The 16,570-nt window shown below is 45.0% G+C and overlaps 1 protein-coding gene across 3 annotated transcripts in view; it reads right to left on the reverse strand.

Moving 5' to 3' along the window:
- Positions 1 to 14,683, reverse strand: part of LOC137424569 (serine/threonine-protein kinase PLK2) — a 38,085-nt gene extending 23,402 nt beyond the window's left edge. For 2 of the 3 annotated variants that reach the window (XR_013622491.1, XM_068112176.2), the window contains exons 1-3: positions 14,635 to 14,683; positions 14,388 to 14,540; positions 4,230 to 4,337 (exon numbers count right to left, since the gene is read on the reverse strand). Coding sequence is in view for 2 of the 3 variants with exons in the window: in XM_068112176.2 (XP_067968277.1) it covers positions 4,230 to 4,337; positions 14,388 to 14,540; positions 14,635 to 14,643 (270 nt within the window). In the remaining variant the exon portion in view is untranslated. Of the gene's footprint in view, positions 1 to 4,229; positions 4,338 to 5,789; positions 5,987 to 14,387; positions 14,541 to 14,634 lie in introns of those variants that run through there. The other variant, XM_068112159.2, reaches the window with a different exon arrangement.
- Positions 14,684 to 16,570: the final 1,887 nt, after the last annotated feature.

The following is a 16,570-nucleotide window of genomic DNA, read 5'->3' on the forward strand; positions in this document are numbered from 1 at the left end:
AGCAGCAGGGTACGACTGGGTATGGTGGGTACAGAGAGGGATGGGTTTGGGACACAAGATTTAGAGGCAAACACAGAGTTGAGGCATTCAGCTTTTTCACGTGCGGAGTCAGCTGTGTAGCCGTTTGAGGTAAGGGAGGGGATGGAGGGGGAACAAACACCAGAAACGGATTTGACCAGACGCCACCAGGATTTGGAAGAGGGAGACAGATAAGAGAGTTCGGTCTTGAGAACGGAGAGATATTGTTTCCTGGCTCTCCTGAGGGTGGACACACACTTGTTTCGGGCTTTGTGAAAGGAAATGAGATTTCCTTCCGTTGGATTTGCTTTCCAGGAGACGAAGGCAAGTTGTTTCTGGGCAACAGCCTCACCACAAGATTCCGTGTACCATGGACGGGAGGAAGGGTATGACAACTGAAGACGAGATGGGATAAATCTGTGCATGAGAGAGAGCAATTTACTTTGGAAGAATTCCCAGGATGAGTTGATGTCAGAGGTGGTAGAGATGGGAGACCAGTCCAGATGATTGATGGCTGCTTGAAGACCGTGCCAGTTGGCCTGAGTGAAATGCCAGACTCGTCGACGCTGAGCAGGCTCCCTGAGGATGGTCAGAGAGATGTCCACTTTAACATGGAAGTCCTTCACGAACTTGCTGTCCATGTCTGACGTGCGACTGAAGGTGCTACAGGAATGTGGAATTTATTGGTTTCATGCTTTAGCATTCGCCGTATCTGCATTGCATGTTTGCTTCTGGCCTCCCACCCGTGCTTAGCACGGGTATCTCCCTAGTTTTTAATAGTACATACTTTATCGACAATTTGACCTACTCTGTGCTGGAAGGATGGCCGAGAGCAGCGGTTCTTAACCTGTGGTCCATGGACCCCTTTGGGGTCCGTGGATGGGCTTCAGGGGGTCCGTGAACAAGGCGCATAAAAATTTAAAATTTATTTTCGCGAGCTTTTTATAAAAAGTTTTATTTTTTGGTCTTTGTACAGGATGTTATGTACTTATGCTTGCTTACTGAAGACTTGTCAAAGACCACTCCCCAATTTCATCTTCTTATTGAAGCCAAACAACAACAGCCTTCTCACTGAAATGTACTTTTGAGCAGAATGGAAGTTTTTTTTGTTGTTGTTTAATTTGCACAATTTGGATACATTTCATTTTATTCAGGGAATGGTCCTTGATTTTTGCATGAAAAAAGTGAGTTATATGCTTTGCAAAGATTGGTTTTTAAAATTCCGATTATGACTATGTGAAAGAAATAATTTTCCGATGCAATAAAATGTATTCATTGTACGCAAAATTTTGTGTTTATGTGCTTATGTGCATTTTTCTGGGGAGTATCGTAGCTTGTAGCTTTCACGTAGCTTTCACCAGATTCTCAAAGGGGTCCATGACTCAAAAAAGGTAAAGAACCCCTGGCCTAGAGGTACATACAATCTCCTCTAAGGTGTCCAGCCTGGGTTTGAATCCCGAACCAGCCATGAACTGTCATTGACAGGTAGTTAGTGTTAGTGACAGTTAGTGTTTCACAGGTAGGGTGAGGCATCAATGTGTGTGCCGTCCATCGGATCGAGGTTAAACGTGCGTCCCATCTGCCGGCAATAGTTGGTGGAGGTTAAAGATCCCATGGCGTCGTTCGCGGAGAGTAGGCAAGCTATCACAAGCATCATGGCCGAATTACAAATGTCTGCTCTAACCTACAGAAGGCAGTGCATCAGCAGCACAGCCACGCTCTCAGCTAATGATGCTACCCAGCAGCCTTGTGCTGCATTCGAAAGAAGACACTCACATTACAAGTGTACATACTTTAGAGTTACCTGGTTGAAAATGCTACAATAATAATAATAATAATAATTCATTTATTTTGTATAGCGCTTTTCATGAAGCCCAAAGGCGCTTTGACAGAGTGCAAAACATAATGCATAACAAAACATGAAAACAACAATTGCAAAAAGACAAGAATCAATAGGGAAATATTTAAAGCAAAAGGAGGGAGAAGGAGAAGTGATAGTCAGGGGTTAAATGCTGTGGGTTGAATGTTGAATGCAGTGCTGAACAGGTGGGTCTTGAGTGATGTTTTGAATGTGGTGAGTGAGGAGGAGTCTCTGATGGTGTGAGGTAGTGAGTTCCAGAGGGTGGGAGCAGCGATGGAGAAGGCCCTGTCCCCCCAGGATCTGAATTTGGTCCGGATGGGGGGGGTCAGGAGGTTGGTACCAGCAGAGCGGAGATTGCGGGTGGGAGTGTGTCTGGAGAGGAGGTCAGCCAGGTAGGATGGGGCCAGGTTATGGAGGGCTTTGTAGGTCAAGAGGAAGATTTTGTACTGGATTCTCTGGGAGATGGGGAGCCAGTGAAGCTTGTAAAGGACGGGGGTGATGTGGTCACGGGTCCGGGAATGGGTGAGTAGACGGGCAGCGGAGTTCTGAATGTATTGGAGTTTATTGGTGATTGTTGAGGGTGAACCATAGAGGAGGCTATTGCAGTAGTCCAGACGGGAGGTGATGAAGGCGTGGATAAGGGTTTCTGCAGCCGTGGAGGAGAGGGATGAGCGGAGACGGGCGATGTTTTTCAGGTGAAAGAAGGCTGTCTTTGTGATCTGTTTAGTGTATTTGTCGAAGGAGAGGGTTTGGTCAAAGATGACGCCAAGATTCCGGATGAGAGGGGAGGTGGATACTGGGATACCGTCGATGTTGAGGGCAAAGTTATGGGTGGATTTTGTGAGCGTTTTTGGGCCAATGATGATTATTTCAGATTTATCACAGTTAAGTTTGAGGAAGTTGATTTGAAGCCAGGATTTTATTTCAGAGATGCAGTTTGTCAGGATAGAGTGGGTGTCGGTGGAGACAGACTTGGTGGAGATGAAAAGCTGGATGTCATCGGCGAAGCAGTGGAATTGGAGACCATGACGGCGGATCAAGTGACCGAGGGGGGACAGGTAAAGGATGAAGAGGAGGGGGCCAAGAACTGAACCTTGGGGGACACCTTGGGGGAGGGGAGCAGTGGGGGATTTGCAGTTATTGATGGAGATGAACTGGCGTCTGTCAGAGAGGTATGATTTAATCCAAGAGAGGGCAGTGCCGGTGACGTTAAAGGTGGATTCAAGTCGGGTGAGGAGGATGGTGTGATCGATGGTGTCAAAGGCAGCGCTGAGGTCGAGGAGGACGAGAATGTTGAGGTTGTCAGCGTCAGAGGAGAGGAGAAGGTCGTTGGTGATTTTGAGGAGAGCAGTTTCAGTACTGTGGTTGGAGCGGAATCCGGATTGGAATGTTTCATACAGGTTATTGGCAGAGAGGTGATGTTTGAGTTGAGTGGCTACAGCGCGTTCCAAAACTTTCGACAGAAAGGGTAGGTTGGAGATGGGTCTGAAGTTGTTTAGGGTGTCAGGGTTTAGACCAGGTTTTTTTAGAATGGGGGTAACAGCAGCAATTTTGAGGGATCCTGTAACAGGTACAATGACGACGAGAGGTACTTTAACCTGTAACACCAGCTACCAATGGGTGGCATTTGTGGCCTACGTTAGCAAATTATATGCGGGCAGACAAAAGCCAAACAAATCGACCCAAATGCAATACTCTCTCCTCTAGCAAGGGTAATAATGGGAATTTAAGGCCTGCAACTTGAACGCCCTACCTAACCTTTTGCAGGCCAGTCCCCCCACCCCCTCCCCCCACCCCCCTCCGCTTCGAAGACTATGGAAAGGATGCATTAATTATGTCAGAAGGCATGGGAATACAAGGAAGTGGTGAAAACAAAAGGTGCATCGTCAGCAATCGTGTGTTAATAATACGACGATGAACCATACACTTTGTAAAGCGTTGGTGCTGCCAAAGCAGTTTCCTGGTACGGGTTGTGCTAGGTGCTTTGCCATTGCATTCCCATCCCAGCAGTCAGTGCAGGAATTAATGGGGAACCGGCGTTCGTCTGCCAGCTCATCGCGTTAGCCCGTCTGGAATCATTAGCGTCCAAACTAATGCTGGCAGATGGGACAAGTTTACCCTCCATCCGAGGAACAGCACACACATTGGTGCCTCACTCTACCTGTGAAACACGAGGATGACAGTTTATGGCTGGTTCGGGATTCAAAACCAGGCTTGAGCTTAAATGCGAGCGTGCATACTCGTGGCCATCCCAGCCCACAATTGAGAAAATCTTCAGCGCATCACAATCAAGGCAATGCCAGCCAAAGGGCTCAAATAGTGTTGTTTCATCACTGGAATATTTAGTTACCTTATCCCTGTGTTGAGGCTTGGTAAGCTTGACTCGAGGAATGACCTTAGCAGCAAACATGCGACCACTGCTCACCTCCATCATCTCATAACAGCGAGCAAACCCACCCTGCAAGGTCCCAGGTACCAGGTTAATGGTTGTTTTGCACGAAAATGCATTTATAAATGATATTTTAAATTTCATCTGAGAAAAAGGATGTTTTTTTATAGCCATCACATTACAGCGCAACTCGTTATGGCAAAGTGGGAAATAAATTCAAAATGACGTGCGTACATAAAAATGAAGAGATAGACAAGTTTCTTACAGAAATCACAGAACAAACAGACAAGCATGTCCATCATCTTTGGTGGTTTTGAATTACTAGAAACATCCGCTCCCTTTGGGAACAGCCTGGGGGTGGGTGGGGGGGGAAGGAGAGGGCGGAAGTGGGGGTATAATAATAATGGTGGAGGTGGGGCAAACATATTTTGTTCTGCGGCTAATAATGCCGTCGGTCTGCAGCAGGGGTCAGTAAACCACTTGCACTGAGACACGTGTACAGACGAAAATCGTAAATTGACGATTTTGGGATGGGGACACAATAAATTGATATACTCTTGGCCTCGTTAGTAATCCTCGATCAGGCACACACACAGAGACAAACAGAGACAGACAGAGACAAACAGACACACAGACAGAGACAGACAGAGAGACAGACAGAGCGACAGACAGAGCGACAGACAGAGAGACAGACAGAGAGACAGACAGAGAGACAGACAGAGAGACAGACAGAGAGACAGACAGAGAGACAGACAGAGAGACAGACAGAGAGACAGACAGAGAGACAGACAGAGAGACAGACAGAGAGACAGACAGAGCGACAGACAGAGAGACAGACAGAGAGACAGACAGAGAGACAGACAGAGAGACAGACAGAGAGACAGACAGAGAGACAGACAGAGAAAGAGACACAGACAGAGACACAGACAGAGACACAGGCAGAGACACAGGCAGAGACACAGGCAGAGACACAGGCAGAGACACAGACACAGATAGAGACACAGACACAGAGACACAGACACAGATAGAGACACAGACACAGATAGAGACACAGACACAGATAGAGACACAGACACAGATAGAGACACAGACACAGACACAGAGACACAGACACAGATAGAGACACAGACACAGATAGAGACACAGACACAGATAGAGACACAGACACAGATAGAGACACAGACACAGATAGAGACAGACACAGAGACACACGTACATACTATTGGAACCAGACCGGCTTCAGTTTGCCATTAGCAACCGTCTATTTGAAAATAGAACTCATCTTGTTTGCTCAAAGTTGCAAAAAAACAAGCAAGCCTTCACTTTGGATTTCGGCATAAAACAATCATTACAAAGTAAAGACATTATACTGGGGGAAAAATACAATAATTGGGTAATGAGAACAAATATAATGAGAAAACGAGAGGAGGGAGGGGAGGGAGGGGAGGGACGGGAGGGAGGGGAGGGGACCCAGCAGCAATAATAACCCAACGGTGGAAAAAAATCCCAACATTTCCTCACTCTGTCCAAGTATGGCTGGGCATGCAGGAAATGCCAGAGGATTACACCTGTGTCATGGGTCACAGTAACCCCCTTCATCATTCACACAGGTATAGGCACGTTCACTTGGGCCTTGCCATCCTTTTAAGTTTCAACCCATGACTTGGCTTTCATTCCACACCCCGCTCTCCTCCAATCACGGCACGTCAATCTTCGACCGTCTGAATGCAATTGGAAACTCACTCGCATCTCCTTTTGCTCAGTGGCTTATTCATTTAAAGCCCGAATACTTCACATTGCGAACTATTTCAATACCCATTATAAAAGCAATGGCAGTACGACATGGCTGGGACAGTGCTTCACCTTGCCGATGTGACATCCATGAGACCTTCAGTCTCTTTGTTCAAAAGTTAAACTTTAATAAAGCCATTCCTCAACCCGAGCGAAAGGACTGGTCATACCTGGGGTACAGGTACACCCTTTCTGGCAACACAAGAACAGCAACGAGAGATGTTTCCAGTGATGCTGTTCCGGCATGCCTCGGCCTGGCACAAGCACAAACCCAGCTTGGAACTCCCCTCCCCCAAGGAAAACACAACCACGATGACTGGAAGAGACATTTTGCTGAAGGAATATTTAATTCTCTTCAAAATAAAAATTTGCAAAGAGATTCGGCAATACACTGGTAGTGGGGCAGTGGGGCAGTGGGGCAGTGGGGCAGTGGGGCAGTGGGGCAGTGGGGCAGTGGGACGCCATGTGAACATAAGGGATAAATGAGGACGAGGGATAGGGAGATCAGAGGAGGGGTTGGGAGGGGTTACAATCCAAGGAGGGAATAAATATTTTAATAGAGGATCCGAAGGATTATGGCCTCGGTTGGAGGAAGACCCGAGGTGGTGTTGCACTGCCAAACCGAAGAGTGATGGGTGGGATTGAACAGACTGAGGGGGAAAAAAAACTCCTCGGGCAGGATAAGAGGGGGTGGGAGACAGAGTGGATATGAGTAACAAGTCTGGATTTGGGAATAAAAATCGTTGATAATTCCAGGAAATAAGAGGTCTGTGGCGGCGGCACACGGGAATGAAATCGTTCAAGTTATCCGCTGTAAAGGAACACAGCGCCGACGTTTCGAGCCTTGCCCTTCGTCGGAGCAATAGAGGGACGGATGGCAAGGCCCGAGATAGCAACGCTTCATGCTCTTTAATTTAACCATTTTATTCTCCCGGATTTTGGGAGAATAATAGACAGGGGTGTTGGAAGAAGAACAGAGCAAAACCTTGGAGGGGCAGAAGAAAACAGAGGCCCCCAACCTGTCTATAAGTACAACTGAGTTTACATTCCCGTTGGACATTTCTCCGAAACACGTCATACGACTTCCCTTATTTAAAATGTATCGTAATAACTAGGGGCCACTCGTGTCCTCCGAGCTGGAGTACCCTTCTCGGCCCACCTCCGGTGGTCAATGTGCGACATCACAGTCTTGGAATTGCACTTTATAATTATTTTAATTTTTGAAAGAAATTTTATTCATCACAAGATAGAAGATAAAAGAATGATTGTAATACCGGCCAACACTGAAGGTGGCGCTATTGCTGCCACATGGCAAGTTTGGAATTTCGGTGACTTCCACGTTTGCTCCATTATAGTAAGAAAGCTCTTTTCAAAAATAAATAATAGCCGGCGAAGCCGGTGTTGTGAATAAACGCGTACGTATTATGTTGAAAACCAGATTATGCTGGATCCCTTGGCTTGAGAATTCCGAAGCTGTGACGCACCAAATCGCTCAATGGAGGCCGCCATCTTGCGGATGCGGAAGTATGCATAACAAATTGAAAAACGTTCAATAGGAGTTTGTTTCACCCGTCTTTGTTTGATTCACAATCTTATGCACCTCTAATTTGTAATTAAAATACTTTAAGACCAACCTCGGCCCGCACAGGCCTGGTTATCTTCAACGAAAATCGTCACCAAACACCGGAACCAATGAGATTCGAGCATTTGAAAAAATATTTCTAAAACCAAATCACTCAATGGAGGCCGCCATCTTGCGGATGCGGAAGTATGCATAACAAATTGAAAAAGGTTCAATAGGAGTTTGTTTCACCCGTCTTTGTTTGATTCACCATCCGATGCACCTCTAATGTGTAATTAAAATACTTTAAGACCAACCTCGTTATCTTCAACGAAAATCGTCACCAAACACCGGAACAAATGAGATTCGAGCATTTCAAAAATTATTTCAAAAAAGGTTTACGCGTTTCGGAGGCTGAAAACGGCGTCAAATATTCTAAAATCGACGAAGAATTTTTTTTTTTGAAATCTCGCGGCCGTAGGTGATAGTTTTTCATGGCCGGAAATATCCGAAGTTGAGACAGAATTCATCGAATTAATCAAGAAGGAAATTTTATAAATTTTAATCTCATCCAGAATGCAAATGGTGTCATTTTGAACTAGGTACGGTACCTCCGACACCTACCTCCTACCAACTACCTAACCTACTGATGCCATAGTGATGAGTAAAGTAGTGGCAAGAGGCTTTGGCTTCGCCGGCTCATTGCGGCTTTGCAGTCGGGTACTAGTATGACCCCACTGCAAAGCCGCAATGAGCTGGCGAAGCCAAAGCCTCGATTGAACTTTTTCACAATTGTTTATGCATACTTCCTCATCCGCAAGATGGCCGACTCCATGGAGCGATTTGGTGCGTCAAAGCTTCGAAATTCTCAAAGGATCCAGAAAAATCTGGCTTTTCAACATAATACACGTTCATTCACAACACCGGCTTCGCCGGCTACCATAGCTATCAGTAACCACCTTTAGAGGCCATTTTTCCCCGCAAGCGGGGGTTGGCCTTTTTCGGGAACCGTGGTTGTTGTTGTTTTTCGGTCCCCTTTTTGAAGCAATGTTTTACGGCCAGATGCCCTTCCTGACGCCAACCCTTTTTGCCGCCTTTAACGACAAACAGTAATACCATAGCTATCAGTAATAAAATTATATTATCTAGATTCATTTTCAAATATGCAGTCAGGTGTGAGAAGACAACAACAACAACAACAACTGAGGTTTCAACAACAACTTCAACAACTGAGGTTTCTGACAAAAAAGAAAACTCCAAAAATTGTTTTCTTTCCGTTTTGATGACTTGTACCAGAAATTGAATGTTTTGAAAATTATTTTTAATGTATTCTCACACTGGATTTATATAGGGTCTAATTTATTTCTGCCACTTCAATTGAATTTTTATGCTCCGAGGATCATATTTGGTGGAATCGCCCCTTAAGGGGTAATGTGATTAATAATTATTTAGCTATTTCACAATTAATTTTACAACAAGTCTCTCCACAGTTATCCTAAGTAGCGCTGTCAGGACACATTGTGTAGAGTGTGGACAAACCATAGTCTTCCTAAGATCGCTCTGTACTTTGCTCTCATCCCATTCATTTCCTGGCTGTATGCTTGGGGTAATGGCACAGGAGAGGGTGGGAAATTTGGCAATTTCAGAACACCTGGGGCCAAGTGTGCTAGGAGGTCACATGGGAAGAGCACAGCCATTGGACGAACCACAGCAATGTCACAAAGCCTATAAAACACGATGTCGGGTGTGCAGCGAGTCAAGCAGCATCTGAATGAAAAAGTGGGAATGCAGCAGGTGGCAGTCACATCAGAGTACTTCCCCGAAAAGTGGAGCCGGACTACGTGCTGCAATAGATGGGTAATGTGCCAGAAAGTTCTCCACCACTCGCAAGACAAGCTCATGTGACACTGCACCATTCCGCTGCCTTAAAATGAGGGAAGGCCAACATTCTCCTCCTTCTCCTCCCCAATCACCCATTCTCCCCCTTCCCTTTCTCCTCCCTCCCCACAGCCTACCCCTCCTTCTCTTCCTCCCCGCCTCATCATCTTCCCTCCTCCCTCCCCACTCCCATCCCCTCAGCTTACACCTCCTTCTCCACCTCTCGCCCTCCTCACCTTCACCAACTCTCCCCCTCCTCACCTCCTCACCTCCTAAACATGTTTCGTGTAAGCAGCACCATCTGGTTTGTTCATCCTTTCATCCAAATTCTTATCAATTTATTGTGTCTCCATCCCAAAATTATCAAATCCATTATTTCCTCCATATTTGCTGCATATTTTTGGAGATGCAAACACACCTCCAATGTTATTAAATTCTTGTTTGGGGACAAGTGTCCCAGAATATTAGCACGCAGATAAATTATTAATGCAATTTTCCCACATTCACAGCTCTCGCAATGTCACCTCCTGATCAGGCGCACTGTGGAGTTAATCTCGGGCGAGACCCGTAGGACAAGAACAGTCCCGTTACAATATCACAATATCACAATATCAAGCATACATAAATATATTATATACATAAAGATGCCTTAAAATTATATAACTAACCATAAAATAAAGCTTCTTACACACAATGTAAACAACAACAAAAATTCAGTTTCCGCATGACGTTTTAAATCCACCGATAGGTCAGATCTGGATTCGGACCTGAACCAAAATCGAATCGGCTTGTTCATGTCACTTATCCAACTCATCCACCGAGTTTTGTCACAGGTTGACCACAACTTTTTGAAATATGTTATATATCGTTTTTGGCCCTACATCTCAATGGTGAAGAATCACATATAAAGAATCTTTTTAATTATTATATCCATATCTGTATGTTCCCCAAAATCGAAATGATTCGGCCTTGTCACACACCCAACCTGCCCAGCAAGTTTCGTCCCAATCCGTCCATAACTTTTTCGAAATAACCTGCGAACAGACAGACAAACACAGACAGACAGGGGTGGAAACATAACCTCTGTCCACCTTCGGTGAAGGAGGTAACAATTATTAAACAAAGGGGAAGTTACGCAGTAACACTATCCCCACTATGGTGCCACAAGCAGACAGTTATTCACACATGAACTGGGAAGCATTGAAGGATAAACACAGGATGAACTGGAGCTGCTGCAGGACCATGCAGCACAGCGTAACCAGGCAGGTGAGCCGCAGCACGTGGCACGTCAGACAGGTGCCGGAAGGCCAGAATGAGGCAGGATCCAAACCCGCAGAGGCAGAACCATGATGGCAGCACACATATACATATATATGCATGCACGCATACCTCTCATAGTATAGATATGAAGTTATTTGCCCTTTAATTTAATCACCTCTCATCTAGGAGAACATTTTGGAGCGTAATCACTTACTCCCCTGCATTTTACTCATGACGTCGAGTTGGATCTTGGAGACGGCGTGAAGCTGGAAGGTGTGAAAACATTTTGCTACCTCGGAGACATGCTGAATGGAGAAGGTGGATCAGACTCGGCAACGGTTGCTCGAGTGAGATGGGCATGGAAGAAGTTTCGAGAACTGAGTGGCGTGCTGATGAGGAGGAGAGTGTCGTTGAACCTGAAGGGAAAGGTGTATGCTGCATGTGTGAGAAGTGTTATGATTTATGGGAGCGAGACATGGGTCATGAACGTAGAGCAGCAACGAAGGTTGGAAAGGGTGGAAATGCGAATGGTTCGGTGGATGTGCGGAGTATCGTTGAGAGAGAGGAAGACAAATGATGAATTGCGAAAGATGATGGGAATAGGGCCTGTGATTGATGCTGTGAAGAGGAACAGGCTGAGATGGTTTGGTCATGTGTTGAGGAAGGATGAAAGTGACTGGTTGAGAAGAGTGATGGAAATGAATGTAGAAGGAAGTAGAGGAGTGGGAAGACCGAGAAAGACTTGGCTAAAGATGGTGGAAGAAGAAATGTGGGCAAGGGGGTTAACAAGGAGAGATGCAGAAAATAGGGCAAAATGGAGAACATTGTCATGGGGACCGCAAGGCTAACCCCCGCTCTCGCAGGGGAAATGGCCTTAAAATGCATGTTGTTGTTGTTGTATTTTACTCATGACGAGCTCTGTATACACCAATATAGGAATTTCCGTCTCCAAGTTCACAGCTAGGGGACATAGATGGACTAAACTCTTTCTCCTATCCACCATCCATATTAGACAACACAGTCCGCATGGTGGTATGGAGCCAACTTATCTTAAACACGTGTAGATAAATAATACATTGTTCAACGAGTTCTAATAATCTTCCAGAATACAAATGGTGTACCACATCATACTAAAATACAAAACTTGGTGTCTGTCTGACCGCGATATTCGGTCGTTACTTGACAAATCTCAACCAAACTTGCCAGGGGGATCAAGGTCCACACAATAGAGGTCATAGCGACTCAACCGGCCTCCTCCCCAAGGGGAATTTCCGCCTTGGAAGAACTCAAGTTCTAAGGTGTATAAGTAGCTCAGCGTGGCGTTTTGTGGGGCACAGCACCTCCTGGAAGTAAAAATTATTATAACCACAAACTATTCTGTCAGTTCTTTCCAATATATGATTAACTTTTTAAACAGTCACAACTGAAAGGAATTTGGAGCAAACCAGGGGTGTGTTCCATCACCAATAAGTTTGTCAGCTTTCCAAAGAAACCTTTCCTTATCAACAATTTCAATGGAGTGCTCGCTTGAGTGTTTAAGCCACTTGGCGAGCGCCCTACAAGCTGCTTGGCAAGGGAACACACCCTGAGACGTCCTTGAATCATTCTATGCTTATTGCATTCCTTACAGACTAACGGATCCGAGCCGTCAACTTGCTAGGCCTCTATGTCATTTCTCCCGGCCATGGTTTCAAGTGTGACGTGCGACATAGCCCATGACCCTTACAGCCCAATTTGTGACCTTTCTTCAACGCGCAACCCAATCGTAACGTACACTCGCTTCTAAGCAGTCCAGGCGGGATTTAAACCCAGATCCAGCTATAAATCCTCATCCCGGTGTTTCATAGGCAGGGTGATTCATCAATGTGTGCCGTCACTCGGATTGATGCTAAACTAGAGTATCGTCTGCCGGCATAAGTTGGTGGACGCCAAGGATCCCACGGTGTCTTTCACGAAGAGTAGGCAACCTATGAAAAAAATTCCACAAATTCCTGTTCTAACCTTAGTTGAACGTGAGGCCTGGGCACCTGGTTCGTGAAAGACTTGTGCCAGGCTTCCAACAGCCAACGCGACAAGAACGTGAGAATATTTGTGACCGATAAATAATAAGAAGAAGAAGAATATTAACCCACCGGCATCCTCATCCACAATCGCCCCTCTCGCCACCTCCCTGCCGCTACCCCGAGGCAGGCATTTCTAGTTAATTAAATCGGAGAAGAGAAAAGAATAGAAACGAACCACCTTTAGAGGCCATTTTTCCCCACAGAGCAGGGGTTGCAGAGCAGGGGTTGGCCTTTTTCAGGCAACGTGGTCCCCTTTTTGAAGCAATGTTTTATGGCCGGATGCCCTTCTTGCCGCCAACCGTTAGTGCCTCTTGCGACACACAGGGAATTACAAGTGAACTGGTACTCATTTGCCGACCTCGGAAGGATGACGGGCTGAGTCAACCCCCCTGGCGTTAATTCAGTGATCGACCGGGATTCAAACCCAGGATCCTCGGATCCCAAGCTAGCACCCTAACCGCTAAGCCAACACCAGGCTATAGAAGAGAAGAGGAAAGAATAATTAAAAATAATGAATGAATGATCGTTTTAAGGCCATTTTCCCCACTAGAGCAAGGGTTAGCCTTGCGGGCCCCATGACAATCATGGTTCCCTGTTTGAGGAAATGTTTTTATGGCCGGATGCCCTTCCTGGCGCCAACCCTTAGTCGCCTCTTACGATGCGCAGGGATACTGTGTACCTATTCTAAACCGGGGTACACACCGGGATCATTCATCCCAGCAAGCTGGTACTCAATTTGCCGACCTCGGAAGGATGACAGGCTGAGTCAACCCCCCTGGTGTTAATTTGGCTATCAACCGGGATTCGAACCCAGGATCCTTGGATCCCAAGCCAGCACCCTAACCGCTAAGCCAACACCAGGCTTTTATTTAATAATAATTAAAATAATTAAATTAAATATAAAATTAAAATAAAATTATTAAAATAAAAATTAAAAATAATAATTAATACTATTAAAAAAGACATATTCCAAACTCGAGGACGTAATGGACTGGTGCGGCTTCCAGGCTTAGATGGGCCAAATGGTCTCATCCTGCATCGAAGTTCCTTGTACGGAACTGATATTAAAAACAATTCATGAAAACTTGAAGGTTCCTCAATAAAACCCAACAGGAAGACAAAACAATAACAAATTCAGACTTGTTCATACACATTCGCTGGCCAATCCCACAAGATGGGAATAATTCATTGGAGCCGTTACAGTAGTAACATCCATGGAGTCTGTAGGGGGAACAGCCCAAGTAGTACGTGACGTCATCCATTCATAATATTGCAGATCGACTGAGTCAGCCCCCAGCGTCATGCTCCAGGATGCAACACTCCATTAAAACATCTACGACATAACTATACAGTGTAGAGCGTTGAGGCAAGCACGCTACTTCGGTTAAAATAAACAAAAGGCGCCCAGGTGACCCCGCAAGCAGCCATGATTTAATTGGGGACATCACCTGGCCGGTGCGAACAACGAACCCACCTTGCCCAGGACAACGAACCCACCTTGCCCAGGACAACGAACCCACCTTGCCCAGGACAACGAACCCACCTTGCCCAGGACAACGAACCCACCTTGCCCAGGAGCCGGCCGCGGTAATATCTGTTTCCTGTGGCCGGATCCGTGACGATCCGGGAATGTACAGGTCGCGCCGCCACGTGTCCGACTGGCTTGCTCGAGGCCCAAGTCTGGCCACGATCTGGCACACCCAGGTGAGGCTCCATGTGCTGTAGAGGGACAATGGCTTCAAATAACACACGAACAAGGCTCGCACGGAACTCCACAAGCACGCACCCACACCTAACCACAAACCCGCCTTACCAGCACCATGACCTGGAAATCGGCAACGTCATATCCTACGTCACGCGGCGGGCGAGCGCTGATTGGTCGACACGGCCTTGAGCGATTCGTGTAACTTTGGGTACATCATTCACATCATCCCCCTCCATTAGCATCATGGTGCGAGATAAGAGGAAGTATCCTGAAAAATCCCGATCTGTACAGAAAAATTCACGTAAATTAATTTTAGTTAATTAACGTTAAAATTTAGTTCATTAACGTTTCGTTAATTAAAAAAAATTCACGTCAGAAAATTAAGAATTATGTGCCTCCGTGAGGGTTCAGTGAAAGTCAATATTACCCCGCGCGACCGCCCCACCCCCCCCCTTCCTGGTTACTGAGCGGAGTGGGTGTTAAGCCGGCTGTCTAACAGGGGAATGTATAATTATTTTGGCCAAATCAGTCCGAAATGGCCAATTTTATCGAACTTAAAAAAAAATAGGTAAATGGAAGTTTGGTAGATTGCAATATGGACAAATGGAGTGAGATTTCGTTAAAGGTAAGTTTTATAAAGTGAGATTTAACTAAACGCCAGTTTGGTAAAGGGAGACCTAGTTAATGGTAAGTTTGGTAAAGTGAAATTTAGGTAAAGTGAAATTTAGTTAAAGGCAAGTTTGCTAAAGTGAGATTTAGTTAAACGTAAGTTTGGTAAAGTGAGATTTAGTTAAACGTAAGTTTGGTAAACGGGGATTTAGTTAAATGTAGGTTTTATAAAGTGAGATTTAGTTAATGGTAAATTTGTAAAGTCAGATTTAGTTAAAGGTAGGTTTGGTAAATCAGATTTAGTTACAGGTAAATTTGGTAAAGTGAGATTCAGTTGAAGGTAAGTTTGGTGAAGTCAGATTTAGTTAAAGGTAAGTTTGGTAAAGTGAGATTTAGTTGAAGGTAAGTTTGGTAAAGTGATATTTAGTTAAAGGTAACTTTGGTAAAGTGAGATTTAGTTAAATGTAAGTTTGGGAAAGTGAGATTTAGTTAAACATAAGTTTGGCAAAGTGAGACTTAGTTAAAGGTAGGTTTAACTTAACTAATTATTTTGTAAAAATATCTAATGAAAAAATTCCACTTTGACATGGGATATTATGTGTAGATCGGTGACCAAAAATATGAATTAACTTATTTTAAAATCAGGCTGTAACACAGCAAAATTTGAACAAAAGTCAAGGGGTGTGAATACTTTCTGAAGGCACAGTATGAATGTGTGGATGTGTGTGCATATATTTATGTATGTATGCATGTATGTGTACATATATCTATATATACAGTCACGTGAAAAAGTAAGTACACCCCATGTAAAGTTTTGACCTTTTCAACATATTTCAACATACAGCTATTTGATCTTCATTTCACCAATATTGATAGATAAAGGTGATATAATATAACAAATATCATGAAACATTTACATTTTGTAGTCCATTGTATAATTTAAATAAACATAAATGCAAATTTCACATGTGGAAAAAGTAAGAACACCCTTGGCTCTAGTAGGTGGTATTGCCCCCTTTGGCAGAAACTACCTCAAGTAGGCGTGTCTTATAACTGTCTACCAGTCTCTGACATCGACTGGGAGAAATTTTTGCCCACTCCACCATGCAGAATTTTTTCAGCTGTGCGATGTTTGAGGGGTTTCTTGTATGCACAGCTCGTTTCAAATCCCCCCACAACATCTCGATGGGATTTAGATCCGGGCTTTGACTTGGCCATTCCAGAACCCTCCATTTCTTTCTTTTCAGCCATTCCTTGGTGGATTTACTGGTATGTTTAGGGTCATTGTCATGTTACAAGGTCCACCTTCGGTTGAGCGTCAACTTTCCGACAGATGGCCTCACATTATCCTCAAGCACCCTCTGGTACAATGAAGAATTCCTAGTGGATTCTATGATGGTGAGCTGCCCAAGCCCTGATGCATCACAGCAGCCCC

This window comes from Myxine glutinosa, chromosome 1 (assembly GCF_964187855.1).
Source record: "Myxine glutinosa chromosome 1, kmMyxGlut1.1, whole genome shotgun sequence".
Taxonomy (NCBI): Eukaryota; Metazoa; Chordata; class Myxini; order Myxiniformes; family Myxinidae; genus Myxine; species Myxine glutinosa.